Source organism: Vipera berus, assembly GCF_964194415.1.
Source record: "Vipera berus genome assembly, chromosome: 6".
NCBI lineage: Eukaryota > Metazoa > Chordata > Lepidosauria > Squamata > Viperidae > Vipera > Vipera berus.
The window spans coordinates 27,618,135-27,634,226 of NC_138208.1; the positions used below are offsets into that span (position 1 = coordinate 27,618,135).

At 38.8% G+C, this 16,092-nt stretch overlaps 1 protein-coding gene across 1 annotated transcript in view; it reads right to left on the minus strand.

Moving 5' to 3' along the window:
* Positions 1-213: 213 nt before the first annotated feature.
* The window catches only part of MET (MET proto-oncogene, receptor tyrosine kinase), a 201,164-nt gene continuing 185,285 nt past the window's right edge, over positions 214-16,092 (minus strand). Inside the window, exons 19-21 of the mRNA XM_081331187.1 lie at positions 4,121-4,286; positions 2,775-2,911; positions 214-2,680 (exon numbers count right to left, since the gene is read on the minus strand). Coding sequence (XP_081187313.1) covers positions 2,470-2,680; positions 2,775-2,911; positions 4,121-4,286 — 514 coding nt within the window. The 3' untranslated portion in view covers positions 214-2,469. The remainder of the gene's footprint in view (positions 2,681-2,774; positions 2,912-4,120; positions 4,287-16,092) is intronic.

The window sequence follows — 16,092 nt, forward strand, 5'->3', positions numbered from 1 at the left end:
TCACCCAGATTGAACACCCTACTTATATAATAAAATAATCATAAGTTAGCCATGCTTAACAGCACTTTGTCTAGTTTTATTAAATCTTTTCTTGAAAGTGTGTTTAGAATTATAGTAATATTGCTTCACAGGTCTACCTGTCAAGTATATATTGTGCAGCTCCACTGTCAACATCATGGTGACAATATTTCTTATCTTATATACTGTACTAGGTTATGACAGATCATCATAGAGAAAAATATGTATGCACTAGGAATTGACAAGGACTTGATGGCACGTAATCCTCATCAATCATATGGTTGCAACCTTAATACCATAGCATGGAACTCTGTAATAGCTCAGACAATATGTCGATAGCCACATGATGGATGTGTCCTAGAGCTGGCCACCTTTGTTACTTTTTGTTTCAATCACAACACAACTGCTTCTGCCTAGTTAAAAGGTGAAAATCATCCAAAATCATATCTTGCCTATATGTTACATTTTCAAGAATGATTGTAAATTCAGGTCTTGACATAATCAACTACATTTACATATATGTACATATTATAAATACAGACATAACTTCACAAATAGCCAATATACAAATGTTTTATTTTTTACTAGGTATCACAATTAAAAAGATAAGTACCATTTATCCTATTGGCAAGTATATGAATGTAAAACATCAAATCCCTACAACTGGGCATTATTTACATGAGTCCCAGACATGGTATTAATTTTACCACATAAATATTACAATATTTCAACCCTGCACCCTGTATTCCTTGTTTGTAGGTTTATATAATCAACATTAAATTATGGTATAATAATTTGCCTTAACCTTCAAGGATTTTTTTCTCTTTGCCTGAAGGAGAATTATGTTTTTGTGCTAAGGCCTTTTACAAGTAATATTGCTTTGTCAGCAAACATGAAGTATTTGCTACTGAAATGGATGTGGCAGTTCAATATAATCCAGTATTATCAGCAAGTAGTTTGCTTACCACTCCATTCACATCATAAAACTTTTAGTATGGTATCCTTTCTCTGGAACAATAAATCTCCCCTATAATTGGCTTCTTTATAAACTGTCTCCTCAAAGATATTAAAATATGTCTGATTCCAGAAAAGGAGATTAAACAGTTGGGCTATAAGTAGTTTGCATCAGTTCTTGACTTTCCAGTCTTTACAGGATTAGAGTTTTTAAACAACTTTACAAATATTAAAAGCTGTGATAAAACATTTCTGAAGAGTTCACAGTGCAATATTTTATACGCTAGTCAAGCTTTTATCTATACACCCATCTATAAAATTAATTAAAAATCAGTATAAAAATAGAATGATTTGAAAGGTTTACACACATACACACACCAACATTCCGCACTTATCTGTTGATTCTATATCAAATAGCCTATACAGTAGAATGCACAGGATTCCACAGGAACAGGAACCAATATGATGGTCAGTCAAAAATTAACCTTTTTTAAAAAAAATACATAAAAAATATTTTGGTCATCAGAAAGGCCTACGTCATGTCAAAATCTTAAGAACTGTTGACAACATCAAGCAGTTGTGATCTGTATTTACAGGATTTTTATTTCATTTTTTAACAAAAATTGTTTAAATGTGATGAGCTGAATTTAGCAGCAGTAAGGTAATACAAAGATGTACTCCATTTGACTGAATAGGCCAGCATCCTGATTCAAGCTCTTCACCTTTTTTTCTGCTGTAGTTTTCTGAGACACTTTTACTAAATGTTTACTGCTTCCCTGCACAGTTCTATATCCTCCTGTGGAATTTTGTCCACATACTTAACATACTCTTCAGCCTACTGGGTAAAGGAATTTCTGAAGTATTTCATTTTTGTCATAGTACAGAAACATTTTCTTTAAATATTCATTATGCTCTGTATGTTTCTGGTGCATCCACAATATGATATACTAATTATCTGTTGTATTGCAATCAGTATTCCAAAATTATTTTAAAAATCAGTGTAGTGATAGCTGGACTATCTAATGTCCATTGAATCTGGGCTACTTATATAGTAGTATAAACTGCTATACCAAATAAACTTCAATAATGAAGTGCATATTTGCATATTTATTTAGTTTGGTGCTTATTCAGTGAAAAGCACTTGACTAATAATATCAACTCACTCTTTCAGTGTCTTGTAATATAAGTAACTGAGAAATTTCGGAATCATCCGTTCTGCAGAGTATAACAGTAGCTAGATTGTTCAGTGAGTGATATTTGGCAGTAAATGAAGAATTTCCACTGCAGTGGTAGTTACTGCAAATGCCCACAACACTTGAAAATTATATCTGAACAATACATTTACCTTGTAGATTTCAGCAACCTGAGTTGCTTCAAAATAGTGCAATTTTAACAACATATACACATATGTAGTGGTTTCACACACAGAAAAACACTTAAAAAGTAGTTGGCCATTATTTATGCCCTGTCCCCTTTAGCACAGTTTAATGAACTTCATCATGTATCTGCATTTCTATCTATATTATCTTGTGATGACAGCAGAGATGGATATGGTGCCACACATTTCACATTGACATAGGTGGCATTCACATGAACATAATGTTCCCCAATAAAAGTGGAGAAGATCATGGATATATCTGAAACTAACTCAGAAAAGGCTGGCCGTAGTTCAGGTTTTGGATGCCAACACTTGAGCATGACTTCATATCTGCAATGAAAAAGCATAAGAATGGTTTTTAATCTATTACATTTAATAACATGATTTTACAGGATTTCTAGAAGGTATTTTAGACTTTTCTTACAGTGGATCAGGACAGTATTCAGGCTGCAAGAGCCTCCTTCCTTGTAGTAAGTAAACGGTAATATCAAAAGAGCTGATATCGGGATAAGGAGGTGCTCCTCTTGTCATCAGCTCCCAAAGTAAAACACCAAAGGACCACTAACAAAAAGAACATAAAAATCAAATCATAAGGCTGTGAAAGAAAGCCACAAGCATTCATAACTAAATAGTACATTATCAACAAGACAAGGCCAAATATTTTGTTCTCTTGTTGCATTTTTGGGAATTTGTGAGAACAGAATTAAGGGGCAAATCTTAAGTCTTGGAGGGTTATAAGGTGGTCATTATACCCCTTTAAAATGCTTTCCCTGAATTTTTCCTGGTCCCATCATCTTTGACATGCTGTGCATAACCAGGTGAATAACTCAAGCTGATGGAAGTTATATACTTCCGGGTTACATCAACAAAACTGCTATAGTCATCTAGTTAAATATTCTCTATTTTGACAGATTTTCTTTACCTAACTTTTTTTTTATGAAGAAACATAGTCATTGAATCTGGGATTTCTTCCATGCTAAACAGAAGTAATCTTTTGTAAGTTTTGCATTAATGGCCTCAAGCAAATAAAAAATTAATCTCCAGAACAAAATTTCAAGGGCAAAGGGGATTTCTAAGAATAAAAAACAGCCTGTTGAAAAAATGTTGTGTGGAATTGATGAAGAAAAAAATCCAGTAAGCTGCACACACATAGGCATTTATCTATGAAACATACAGATGACTTAGAATGGGTTTTAAGTCTTAAGGAAAATGGAATTGGTGAAAATGAACTAGAGAAGCAGAAAGAGGGTTCTCCAACATTTGTTTTGTGATCATCAGAGTTAAATGGCCACTTTGGAATTCCTGGAAAGCTTAAGAGCAAAATAACCCTGCCAATATTTAACACTTCTACTTCAATCTTTTAGCTCTGAAAGATATGTCCCACCTATTCATTCCCAAGATAAAAAGTTCCAGACACACAATCCTACGTGATTCTGAATCTCTTGTAGGAAGCATGATATGGCTCACATATTAAGGGGACACAGTTTCAAAATTGAGTCAGCACAATATAGCTTTTCATAGGAATCATTCAAGCTTAGTATTTTAAGACTGGAAAGTTTTCTTAGTTGTAGGTTTAAGATTTGGTCATCTGAAATACAGACACAATTATAATAATACCCATTTACTTTTGCAAATTAAGAAACAGGCTAGTTTTGGTTTAAGTTTTTTTTCTTGCATTAATCTACTATATAATTCTTTTCCTTTGATATTTCCAGTAATCTGTTGAAATATGGAGAATCAGCAACACCCATATAATGGTAAATATATTACCACATCTGATTTTGTAGTGAACTTCTGGGTTTGCAAACTTTCTAAAGCCATCCATTTTACTGGCAATTTTGCTCCTGTTTTATTGTGTACACTGTAGTACTCTTTATCGTATACATCTCTTGCAAGTCCAAAATCAGCAACCTTGACTGTGAAATTTTCATCCAGCCTACAAAAACAATACACACACAAACACAAAATATTATTTGGAGCTAAGATAGAATTTACATTTGTGGGGCCAAATTACACTGTATGGTTAATATAAACAAACATTACATTTACAGTCATCCATTCCTTCCTGAACGCAATGTTGCTTATAAACAACCAATTGTTTATTTACAGATGTCTGTATTCTTCAAAAATAGGCTAAGAGAGGATTCCATCTGAAGAGAGAATGCAGTTATAAATAAACTAAAGTCTAGACCAGTGGTGGTGAACCTATGGCCCTCTCTGTTGGCATGCACGCCACCAGCAGCAGATCCATCAGGCTGCCACTGCTGCCCAGAGCAGGAGCCCTGCCCAGCACAAAGGAGGCGAAGCGGCCAACTAGCAAGCTCGAGTAGAGGTGGTAGAGCAGAGGTCACCAACCACTGTCGACTGGTGGACTGGAAAAAAAGGGAGGGGGAAGCATTTTGCATGCGTGCACGGGGCTGCGAGCACACACACACTGCAAATGGGGGGTGGCTAGTGCCTGCGTGATGCTCACTAGCCCTGCCCCGTTCTTGCATGGTGCAGTGCCTTGTATCTGCACTCCGCGGTGCGGCGGTGGCCATTTTTGCGCCTTGCAGCACGGTGGCCCATTTTTGCGACCCTGGTTTTTGCGTGCCAGAGGCGGCACTCAGAGGCACCTCCCTGCCTCTCCCTGAGGGCACCACAATGCTGATGCGGCCCTGGCACATTGCAATAAATAAGTGGGTTTTGGGTTGCAGTTTGAACACATGGTCTCTAAAAGGTTCGCCATCACTGGTCTAGACTTTACCATTTTCTTTGGTTAGCTCTAATGACAAATCTTTAATAAATCTTGTTCACGAATGAAAGCAAATATACGTATCCCAAGATAATATATTTTTTTATTAAAGAGTTTTACAAATACATTTTAAACATAAAAACCCATCCCTCCCTCTCCCTCCCCCCCGACTTCCCAGAGCAAATACAGGGTATTAACCCTAACAATCTTAAACTATAATATGCTAACAAGCTATAATAACACTTTAAGTCCTATCGCACTTTAACTCTCCTTAAAAATAACTAAATAATAACAAATCTTATAAATCTAATACTTATTCAAATACTAAATGAAACTTTTTAGTCCCATATTTATTCTGGATATAATCAATCCATCTTCTCCATTCCAAAGTATATCTTTGTTGTGAATGATCTTTCAAATATGCTGAGATTTTTGCCATTTCTGCCAAGTTCGAAACTTTTAAAGTCTATTCTTCTATAGTAGGCAAATCCTCCTTCTTCCAATATTGTGCTACCAAAAGTCTTGCTGCCGTTATTAAATTCAACATCAATTTAGTTTCTATAGCAGTAGAGTCTATAGTAATAACCAGCCAAAATAATTGTGGACAAAACTTTATCTTTTTCTTAAATATCTTCTGCATATTCCACCAAATTTTAATCCAAAAAGCTTTTACTTTTTTACAAGTCCACCATATATGATAATATGTTGCATCATCACAACCACACCTCCAGCATTTAGGCTGATAATTTGGATACATAGATGCCAATTTCTTAGGATCTAAATGCCATCTATAAAACATCTTATAAAAATTCTCTCTTAAATTTTGTGCCTGTGTAAATTTTACATTTCTGACCCAGATTGTTATTGGTTATTGGTATCCATCGTTATTGGTTCTTGAATATTCTGGGCCCATTTTATCATACAATCTTTAACAAGTTCCGTTTCTGAATCTAATTCTATCAATGCATTATATATCCTTCTTATATGTGCAGGACTTTGATCTCTAATTTGTTTAACCAAATTTTCATCTACTATACAAATACCAATTTTCTGATCCTGTTTCCATCTAGCTTGTAACTGCCCATACTGGAACCAAGTTTGTACTATCTTTTCTTCTTTTAAAATATTAAATGGCTTTAATTGCCACACATTTCTTTCCAATCTAAGAATTTCTTTATATGTAGTCACATCGTGCTTAAATCCCACATTTATATTTTCTATCGCATGTTTAGGTATTGCCCAAATTGGAATTTTAAAATTCAACTTATAACGATATTTTTTCCAAACTCGCAACAGGGCATATCTTAATATATGTGTCTTAAAAACATTATCCACTTTTTTAATCATACAATAAATAAGCATGCCAACCATATAATTTAATTTTAATTTAATTTTAATTCCATTTATATCCCGCCCTTCTCCGAAGACTCAGGGCGGCTTACAAGCTTAGCAGTAGCCTTCATTCTATGTATATGCCTGCTTATTAGGGCTTTCACACACACACCCAAGCGGCATTATTACAAAGTCAGCTTATTGCCCCCAACAATCTGGGTCCTCATTTTACCTACCTCGGAAGGATGGAAGGCTGAGTCAACCTTGAGCCTGGTGGGATGCGAACCTGCAATAATTGCAGGCAGCTGGTGTTACTTAAGGAGGCATTAGCCCACTGCTCCACCAAGGCTCAAATCACATCCTTCAATATTCAGCAATCTCCCTTGTGTTAAATTAAACCAATTACTAATTGATGATAATGCCGCAGCCTCATAGTATAATTTAAAATTGGGCATTTTAAGACCACCTCTTTCACGTACATCTTGCATTATCTTAAGTTTAACTCTCGGTCTCTTCCCTGCCCAAACCAGCTGCAGCCGGTAACATCAAAGATTGAATTCCAGATTGCTGAACAGGTGATGTGCCCGGACTTTTAGAAACAGGAATTCTAGGCAGTTTGGAAGCCATTTTAGCACCTAATTAACTTTCTTTACACACTTTCACTTTTCCACCCCACTTGCATTGGTAGTTTAAATGATAAATATCCAAGTCTTATAGTCACTTTTAAACAGCTCCAAAATTTAATAAAATCTTAAAACTCTGAAAATCCACTTTAGATATTCCTCCTCAGTATCCAATCACTTTCACTTTGAGAAGAAGAAAAAAAAGAGACACTTTCAATTCTTGTTACAAAGAATCACTCAGGCGCCATCTTTCCATCCTTTTTAAAACGATCGTTGAAACAGGAAAAAAGTTGAAGTTCCAGAGTTAAAGTCTAATACTTGCTGTTTATATTGCTCCCACATCTGCTCCGCCTGCATCAATTACTCCAGAAAACAAACAAATCCAGCAGGAGTGGATTGAGCGTCTTGTTCTGCTTAAAAGCAGAAAAATCCTCTGATCCGGAGTGTTTCCAGGCTTCGGGGGAGCTCTCACCCTTCAAGCCCCAGAATAAACATTCTGGGGCTCTAGGGAAGCTCTACCCCTACCCAGAGACTCCCCTTCCCCTCTTCGCCTGAGGGGAAGGGTTTTTAAGCCGCGGAACAGCTGATTGTCATCTGCTCCGCGGCTTTAACAAAATCGGAAGGCTGGCGGTCGATCCCGACCGTCCACGATGCTGAAGCGCCACCCGGAAGTCCCCATATCCCAAGATAATATTGCAGGATCCAATCTGGGTCAGTCACTGGGACCAGAGGTTTAGTTTTACAAACTTTTGGACTCATGCTGGAGCCCATTGTCAGGGAACTTCTCTCTACAGAATGTGAGCTTTGGGCTATTCTATGCTAATATTTACACGGTGCCTTGTTGTGTGTGGCTTTTTATTTGTTGGTTGGGATATTGATGGCCACTATTACAGCCAAAAGGGACGTGGTGGCTCAGTGGGTTAGGACGCTGAGCTTGTCGATCAGAAGGTCGGCAGTTTGGCGGGTCGAATCCCGAGTGCCGCGTAACAGAGTGAGCGCCTGTTACTTGTCCCAGCTTCTGCCAACCTAGCAGTTCGAAAGCATGTAAAAATGCAAGTAGAAAAATAGGGACCACTACGGTGGGAAGGTAACAGCGTTCCGTGCGCCTTTGGCGTCCAGTCATGCCGGCCACATGACCACGGAGACGTCCTCGGACAAGCGTTGGCTCTTCGGCTTTGAAACGGAGATGAGCACCGGCCCCTAGAGTCGGAAATGACTAGCACGCATGTGCGGGGGAACCTTTACCTTTATTACAGCCAAAGACTTAATAGTGGCCGTCAACACCCCAATCAACAAATAAAAAAACCACACACACCAGGCAGCACATAAATGGTAGCATAGAGTATCCCAAAGCACACATTTTGTAGAGAGAAGTTCCCTGACGATGGGCTCCAGCACGAGTTGAAAGCTCAAAAGACTAAGCCTCTGGTCCTGGTGACCGACCCATATTGGATCCTGCAAATCTTTTTCATTTTGGAGTGTTGGATTACGGCAGTTCCTAATCTGCTACCTTTATAAACTGGTTCTCTCTATTGCCTTATTTCCTATCTCTTTTTACACAGGTAGAGCTAATCTAGAGTAGCTTGATTGAAATGCAAGACTAGCATTAGAAGAGATAGTGGTTATTAAATATAGGTAGCCCTCATTTCACACTGTTAATTGGGACTGTAGACTCTGTTGTTAAGTCACATAAGTGTAAATTTAAAAACCACTCTGGACTGAGGGGTTTAATGTTTTTAAATTGTGATTTTAATTTTTGCGGCTAGACTTAATTTAATTTAATTTTATATTGTATTGTTTTTAAATTTGGGAGTAGGGTGGTATATAAACCAAATTAATAAATAATAAATAAATAAATAAAATACAGGAGGATCTGGACAGACTCGAACACTGGGCACTATCTAACAAAATGAAATTCAATGGTGAAAAAAGTAAGGTTCTACATTCTATTCTGCACAGGTGTAGTATAGGTGGTACCTTGCTCAATAGTAGTAACTGCGAGAGGGATCTCAGAGTCCTAGTAGACAATCACTTCAATATGAGCCAGCAGTGTGCTGCAGCTGCCAAAAAAGCCTACACAGTGCTAGGCTGCATTAAAAGAGGGATAGAATCAAGATCATTTTTAATGACCAATTTTTTTCTTTATCTCAGTTCATAACAATGTCTTGTGTCCAACATACACATCTTATCTATTTAAGTACATTCTGTTTTAGATTTCAATAAGATGCTCAAAACTCCATTATTCTTGAGTCTTATTCTGGCTTTTTTCCTTTGCCAAATCATCTTCCATGTCCTTGCTTTTGGGTCATCAAACCAATCTCCTTGTAATATCATGTATATTAATTGATATTGCCAAAACCATCCAGTTGCCATTTTTTGAGAGGATTTGTAGGCCTAGGAGTGGGTCGTTTCTTTATTCTTCCATATCGATGTGGTTGTTCTGAATTGTTTATCTTCTCATCCAACTGTTCTTTTTCTAGATCCTCTAGTTCTTACTGAGTTCTATAAGAAACCTTTTCCTTTTTCCAAGTTGTCAATGTTTTTTCTGGATTTTCAAATATCAATATTTGTTGAATAGTAGATTCTTCTGTCATAGTATTTGAATGTTTCATTTTTTATTGTATTTTGTATAGATGGTTCTTTAGTTGTGGTCAAAGTTTGGGCTTTCATATCTGGGATGTCTTCTTGTTCCTTCCCATAGCCTCTTAGTATTTCACTGGTTGTGGTAAGAGTTTGAATTAGTGTTTTCAACATATAGAGAGTTTGTTGATCTTCATCTATAAGGAAATTTTGTTCCTGGTCTTCTTCCATATTGGTATTTTCAACTAAAGGTTTTATGCTTAGAAAATCCAAAAGAGAGATTTTTTTTTCTAGGTAGGGAACACAAAGCATTTCACAGCTGTTGTTTCAAAGTTCTCAAGGTAATGTATGTTATCTATTTCCCTGGGCAGTCAGCCAGACCCTTTTTAAAGTTTCCCTTTTAGTCCCAAAGTTATATCAATCTTTTCAGTTTTTCTTTTTTTTAATAAGAAAAAAACCAGATTTCCAACAGAAGTAAATACTGAAAAATAAAAAATAATACTTTTTCAATGTTTAAAATGCCCCTGAGTATTTAGTCACTGCTCTTTTTGGAGGAAGGGCTAAAAACCTCCTTCCCTCACCGTAGGGGGGAGAATGCTTAGCAGTTTTAGGAAGTACAGATTAGGGTGTAAAAGAGGTAGATCTCACCCAATCTCTTCCGCGCTGCTTTAAGAATTGCCTGGTGGATAATGTGACTTCAGCTGTTCACAGTCTAGGGACGAGCCATAATGGCCAGTCCTTTCAACTGCCAGTTGGGAGGGATCGCCAAGTCTAATGGGAGAGTTGCGGTTCTACCATGATCGCCCCTCCTTGCTGGTTGCCTCTTCGGGGCAAATTTTGGCCCTTTTCAGGGCCCCCCGGCGATGCGAAACTGGACGGGGGAGTAAGAGCAAGTCTCCTAGCCGTTCATACCAGCTGCGTGGCAAAACGGAAGCCTGCTTTGTTATATTTTTCTATTTCTTTCTATCCTATCCTAATTATTTCTTTTTGAATGTTCTCTATTCTGCTCATATAGATAAAGTATGGGTAAGACAGAAATCATCCTGTTTTGCCTTAATCATTCTTTTCATTTTCTATTGTATTTTTCATTTCTTTGCCTCCAGGAAATGGTGGAGACTGAGGTTTTATTGATGCACACTCTAGTTGCTTCATGCCTAGATTACCGCAGTGTTTTCCTTACAGATGATCCCCAATTTTTTTGTCACCTGATCTTAGCCCAGACAGTGTCATTTAGGCTGTTCTATACCTTCTCTTTATTCTCATTAGTATAAAGGGATATTCGCTGCCTCTGTAGTGAGCCAGATATCAATATAAACTACTGGTGTTTATGTTCAAAGCTTTTCAGTCACCATCATTATTTCCCCACAGTATAACTGCTCTTATTTCTCCCTATAATCCTGTTTGCTCCTTATATTTCTCTCTCAAGCGTCTTTCTTGAGTTCCTTGTTCTAAGTTTGTGGTTTCCAGGTTCTGAACTTGAAGGCCTACAATCTAGAATTAATGTCCTTGTTTCCTTCACGTCTGTGGAATTTTGATGGACTTTTAAAAGGAGTTTTATGAATTTTTAGCTTTTAATTAAAAACTTTAAACTCTTTTACTTATGAATAGGTGTAGGGTTTGGTTATTCCACACTATTCAAATTACTGTAATCTATGTAGTTCCTAAATTTAATGCCTACGTTGTTTTAATTATAGATATATACATGTTTAGTTCTATTGGAAGACAATGTTTGATGTAAGTATATTGTATTTAATCTGCTTTAGTGACTAATGTGCTGGTTTGGCTAAATTGGATAAAAATGTGTAATTACTGTGTTGTTTATTTTATCACACTTTGGATATTGTATGTAATTAGTAAATATTCATCAGTAATCAGAAATTGTGTTCTTTTTTGTTTTAATCTTTGTGATGTGGTGATGAATTATGAGAGAATGGCTTTATCCTTCTCATGATTTCCATCATTTTAGGATGGATGAATTTATGCTGATAAAAACACAGAAGATGGGTGAAGCAATATATTTGGAGAAGAAGCAGAATATAGATTTTTTAGATAGTAAAGTTTTGACAATGAAAGCTTTATTGATTGATCTGCATGAAAAAAAATCCACCTGGCCTTTGAATCTGGATAATCACTCCCTTATCTATGGAAGCAGAAAGTAAATAAGGAGGTTCAAGAGACCCATATATCGGATGTAATTTATAGAAAAGTTTTACAACTGCTAAACATTGTTTAGACTGTTGAGCAAGATCATTCTATAGCAGTTATGCAAATACATTTGTACATGAAATCTTCTTACTGTAATAAGAATACAAACTAGAACTTGTGAGCTCCATTCTGTACAGAAACCCACTCCTACTAAGGTGATATTTTAAAGGCTATAATGCAGGACTACACCACCTAATTCTTTGCAACACGAGTCTATAAAACATAATGCAAATAAGATAATGGTTTTTCCAAATCTGTTAAAAATATTCAGAAATACAAGTTATTTAGCAAACCTCATTTGATAACAGAACAAAGTTTTCTTTTTTCCATTTTAATGGTTCTAGAATAATTTAACGTTAAGAAGTAACAGTCTTTTTATTACAGGGATTCCTCGAGTTATGAATGTAAGGGAGCCTGCCCATCCCATTCGTAACTCGAAAATTTGTGGGAGTGAATCTCGTACCTCGAACGTGATCACTCCCTGCTCCTTCCTCAGGTGGAGAAGGCCATGGAGGGCCTTGTGATGGAACAGGCCCCCAAGGCCTCCCCGACCCACTAAGATACCTCATGCTTCCCCCTCCTTTCCTGCCACGCTGGACTCACTTATCTTGCAAAAATCCTCTCTGTTGCGGACTCTTTCCCTTTGAGGGAGAGGCAGGTTGGCTTGGAAATGCTTTTTGCACCGACAATGGAAGCTCCTGGGTGCTATAATATCGCATAAGTTCAAAAGAGATCATGGACCCCAGAAGCTTCCATTCTGGATGGGGGCAGTGTTTGCTTCGTTTGCTTGCCTATGAGGCAAAGCGTGGAATTGGAGTTAGCCGGGTGCAGGAACCAATGCCATCCATGGCCTGGGTGTGCTGCTCACTTGTGTGCGCTGGCCTTAATTTGAGGGCAGGAACAAAGCCTTCAACTGAGCAGGGAGGCATCGTGGTGCGAGTCCCCTTGCATTTCCGTCCAAGCTGCTGCTGGTGGCAGCAGCTACCTGAGCGGCCGCTATCTTCCCTCCCACCTAGCCCCCCCGCCCTACTGCTTGCCTGACTGGCCGGTAATCCAAATCCTGACCACTCTTCTCCTTGTTGTTCTCCCAACTCAAGCGACTTGAGTTTCTCCACTCTGTCTGAAAGAAACCAAAGAAGCAGAGCAGAAGACAGCTCTAAAGAAGACACAGGTGCACTGCTCACTCACATGCGCCAGCCTTATTGAGAGCAACTGTGCTCTGCGCCTCCGTTTCCTTCCACTCAGGCAGAGCGGAGAAAGTCAAGCTGCTGCCGCTCAAACACTTTTTATCTGAACAGAGACCTTGGGGAGACGGGGAGATCCTTCTGTGTGCAAATGCAACGCTTGAAAACACAGCGATTCACTGTGTTTTCAAGCGTTGCATTTGCAAACAGATGGAGCTCCCCATCTCCCCACGGTCTCCATTCAGATAAAAAATGTTTGAGCGCCTAGGGACACTTGGAAATGCAGTGAATGCAGACATACTCAATTCCAGCAACTGTTCCTTATATATTTTAGCCTCCAGTCCCCTAATCATCTTTTGTTGCTCTTCTCTGTACTCTTTCTAGAATCTCATGAACAACTGTACATTACAAATAAACCTGACCACTGAAGGATTTGGGGCTGAGATACAGAAGATATACAGGTGAAACTCGAAAAATTAGAATATCGTGCAAAAGTTCATTTATTTCAGTAATGCAACTTAAAAGGGGAAACTAATATATGAGATAGACTCATTACATGCAAAGCAAGATAGTTCAAGCCGTGATTTGTCATAATTGTGATGATTATGGCGTATAGCTCATGAAAACCCCAAATCCACAATCTCAGAAAATTAGAATATTACATGCAATCAATAAAACAAGGAGTGTACATAGAACAATATCGGACCTCTGCAAAGTATAAGCATGCATATGTACTCAGTACTTGGTTTGGGCCCCTTTTGCAGCAATTACTGCCTCAATGCGGCGTGGCATGGAAGCTGTCAGCCTGTGGCACTGCTGAGATGTTATGGAAGACCAGGATGCTTCAATAGTGGCCTTCAGCTCTTCTGCATTGTTCGGTCTCATGTCTCATCTTTCTCTTGGCATAGATACTCTATGGGGTTCAGGTCAGGCGAGTTTGCTGGCCAATCAAGCACAGTAATCCCATGGTCATTGAACCAGGTTTTGGTGCTTTTGGCAGCGTGGGCAGGTGCCAAGTCCTGCTGGAAAATGAAGTCAGCATCCCCATAAAGCTCGTCTGCGGAAGGAAGCATGAAGTGCTCCAAAATCTCCTGGTAGACGGCTGCGTTGACCCTGGACTTAATGAAGCACAGTGGACCAACACCAGCAGATGACATGGCTCCCCAAATCAACACAGACTGTGGAAACTTCACACTGGACTTCAAGCATCTTGCAGTGTGTGCCTCTCCATTCTTCCTTCAGACTCCGGATCCTTGGTTTCCAAATGAGATGCAAAAGTTGCTCTCATCAGAAAAGAGGTCTTTGGACCACTGAGCAACAGACCAGGTCTGTTTTTCTTTAGCCCAGGTAAGACGCTTCTGACGTTGTTTGTTGTTCAGGAGCGGCTTGACAAGAGGAATTCAACATTTGAAGCCCATGTCCAGGATCCGTCTGTGTGTGGTGGCTCTTGATGCACTGACTCCAGCCTCAGTCCACTCCTTGTGAAAGTCCCCAACACTTTTGAATGGCCTTTTCCTGACAATCCTCTCCAGGCTGCGGTCATCCCTGCTGCTTGTGCACCTTTTTCTTCCACACTTTTCCCTTCCACATAACTTTCTATTAATGTGCTTTGATACAGCACTTTGGGAACATCCAACTTCTTTTGCAATTACCTTTTCAGGCTTTCCCTCCTTATGGAGGGTGTCAATGATGGTTTTCTGCACAACTGTCAGGTCAGCAGTCTTCTCCATGATTGTGATTCCTACTGAACCAGACTGAGAGACCATTTAAAGGCTCAGGAACCCTTTGCAGGTGTTATGGCTTCATTAGCTGATTAGAGTGGGACACTTTGAGCCTAGAATATTGCACCTTTTCACAATATTCTAATTTTCTGAGATTGTGGATTTGGGGTTTTCATGAGCTGTAAGCCATAATCATCACAATTACGACAAATCACGGCTTGAACTATCTTGCTTTGCATGTACTGTAATGAGTCTCTCATATATTAGTTTCCCCTTTTAATTTGCATTACTGAAATAAATGAACTTTTGCACGATATTTTAATTTTTTGAGTTTCACTTGTACATATCTAGAATATATCTGGGTGTTTCTTACTGTGATTTTATTAAGAAGTTGATTTGTCAATATTGTATCACTATACTATAGTGACTATAATCTTCCCCTTCATGGATTACTGCCTTGTCATGGCGAAGGGGCTTGCATAATTCAATGAAGCTATGAGCTATGCCAAGCAGGGCCACCCAAGACGGACAGGTCATAGCAGAGAGTTCTGACAAAATGTGATCCACTGGAGAAGCAAATGGCAACCCACTCCAGTATCTTTGCCATGAAAACCCTATGGACAGTACCAAAAGGAAAAAAGATATGACGCTGGAAGATGAGCCCCTCAGGTCAGAAGGCGTCCAATATGCTACTGGGGAAGAGCAAAGGGCTAGTACTAGTAGCACCAGAAAGAATGAAGTGACTGGGCCTAAGCTGAAAGGACGCTCAGCTGTGGATGTATCTGGTGGTGAAAGGAAAGTCCGATGCGTAAAGATTTTTTCTCCATAGGAACCTGGAATGCAAGATCTATGAATCAAGGGAAGCTGGATGTGGTCAAACAAGAGATGACAAGACTGAACATCAACATCTTAGGAATCAGCAAACTAAAATGGACAGGAATGGGTGAATTTAATTCAGGTGACCATCAGGTATACTACTGCGGGCAAGAATCCCTCAGAAGAATTGGAGTAGCCTTCATAGTCAATAAAAGAGTAGGAAAAGCAATACTGGGATACAATCCCCAAAATGACAGAATGATCTCGGTTTGAATCCAAAGCAAACCATTCAATATCATAGTAGTCCACGTCTATGCCCCAACCACTGGTGGTGAAGAGGATGAAATTGACCAGTTCTATGAAGCCCTTGTAAGGGACACGGTGGCTCAGTGGGTTAGGACGCTGAGCTTGTCAATCAGAAGGTCGGCAGTTTGGCGGGTCAAATCCCGAGTGCCACGTAACAGAGTGAGTGCCTGTTACTCGTCCCAGCTTCTGCCAACCTAGCAGTTCGAAAGCACGTAAAAATGCAAGTAGAAAAATAGGGACC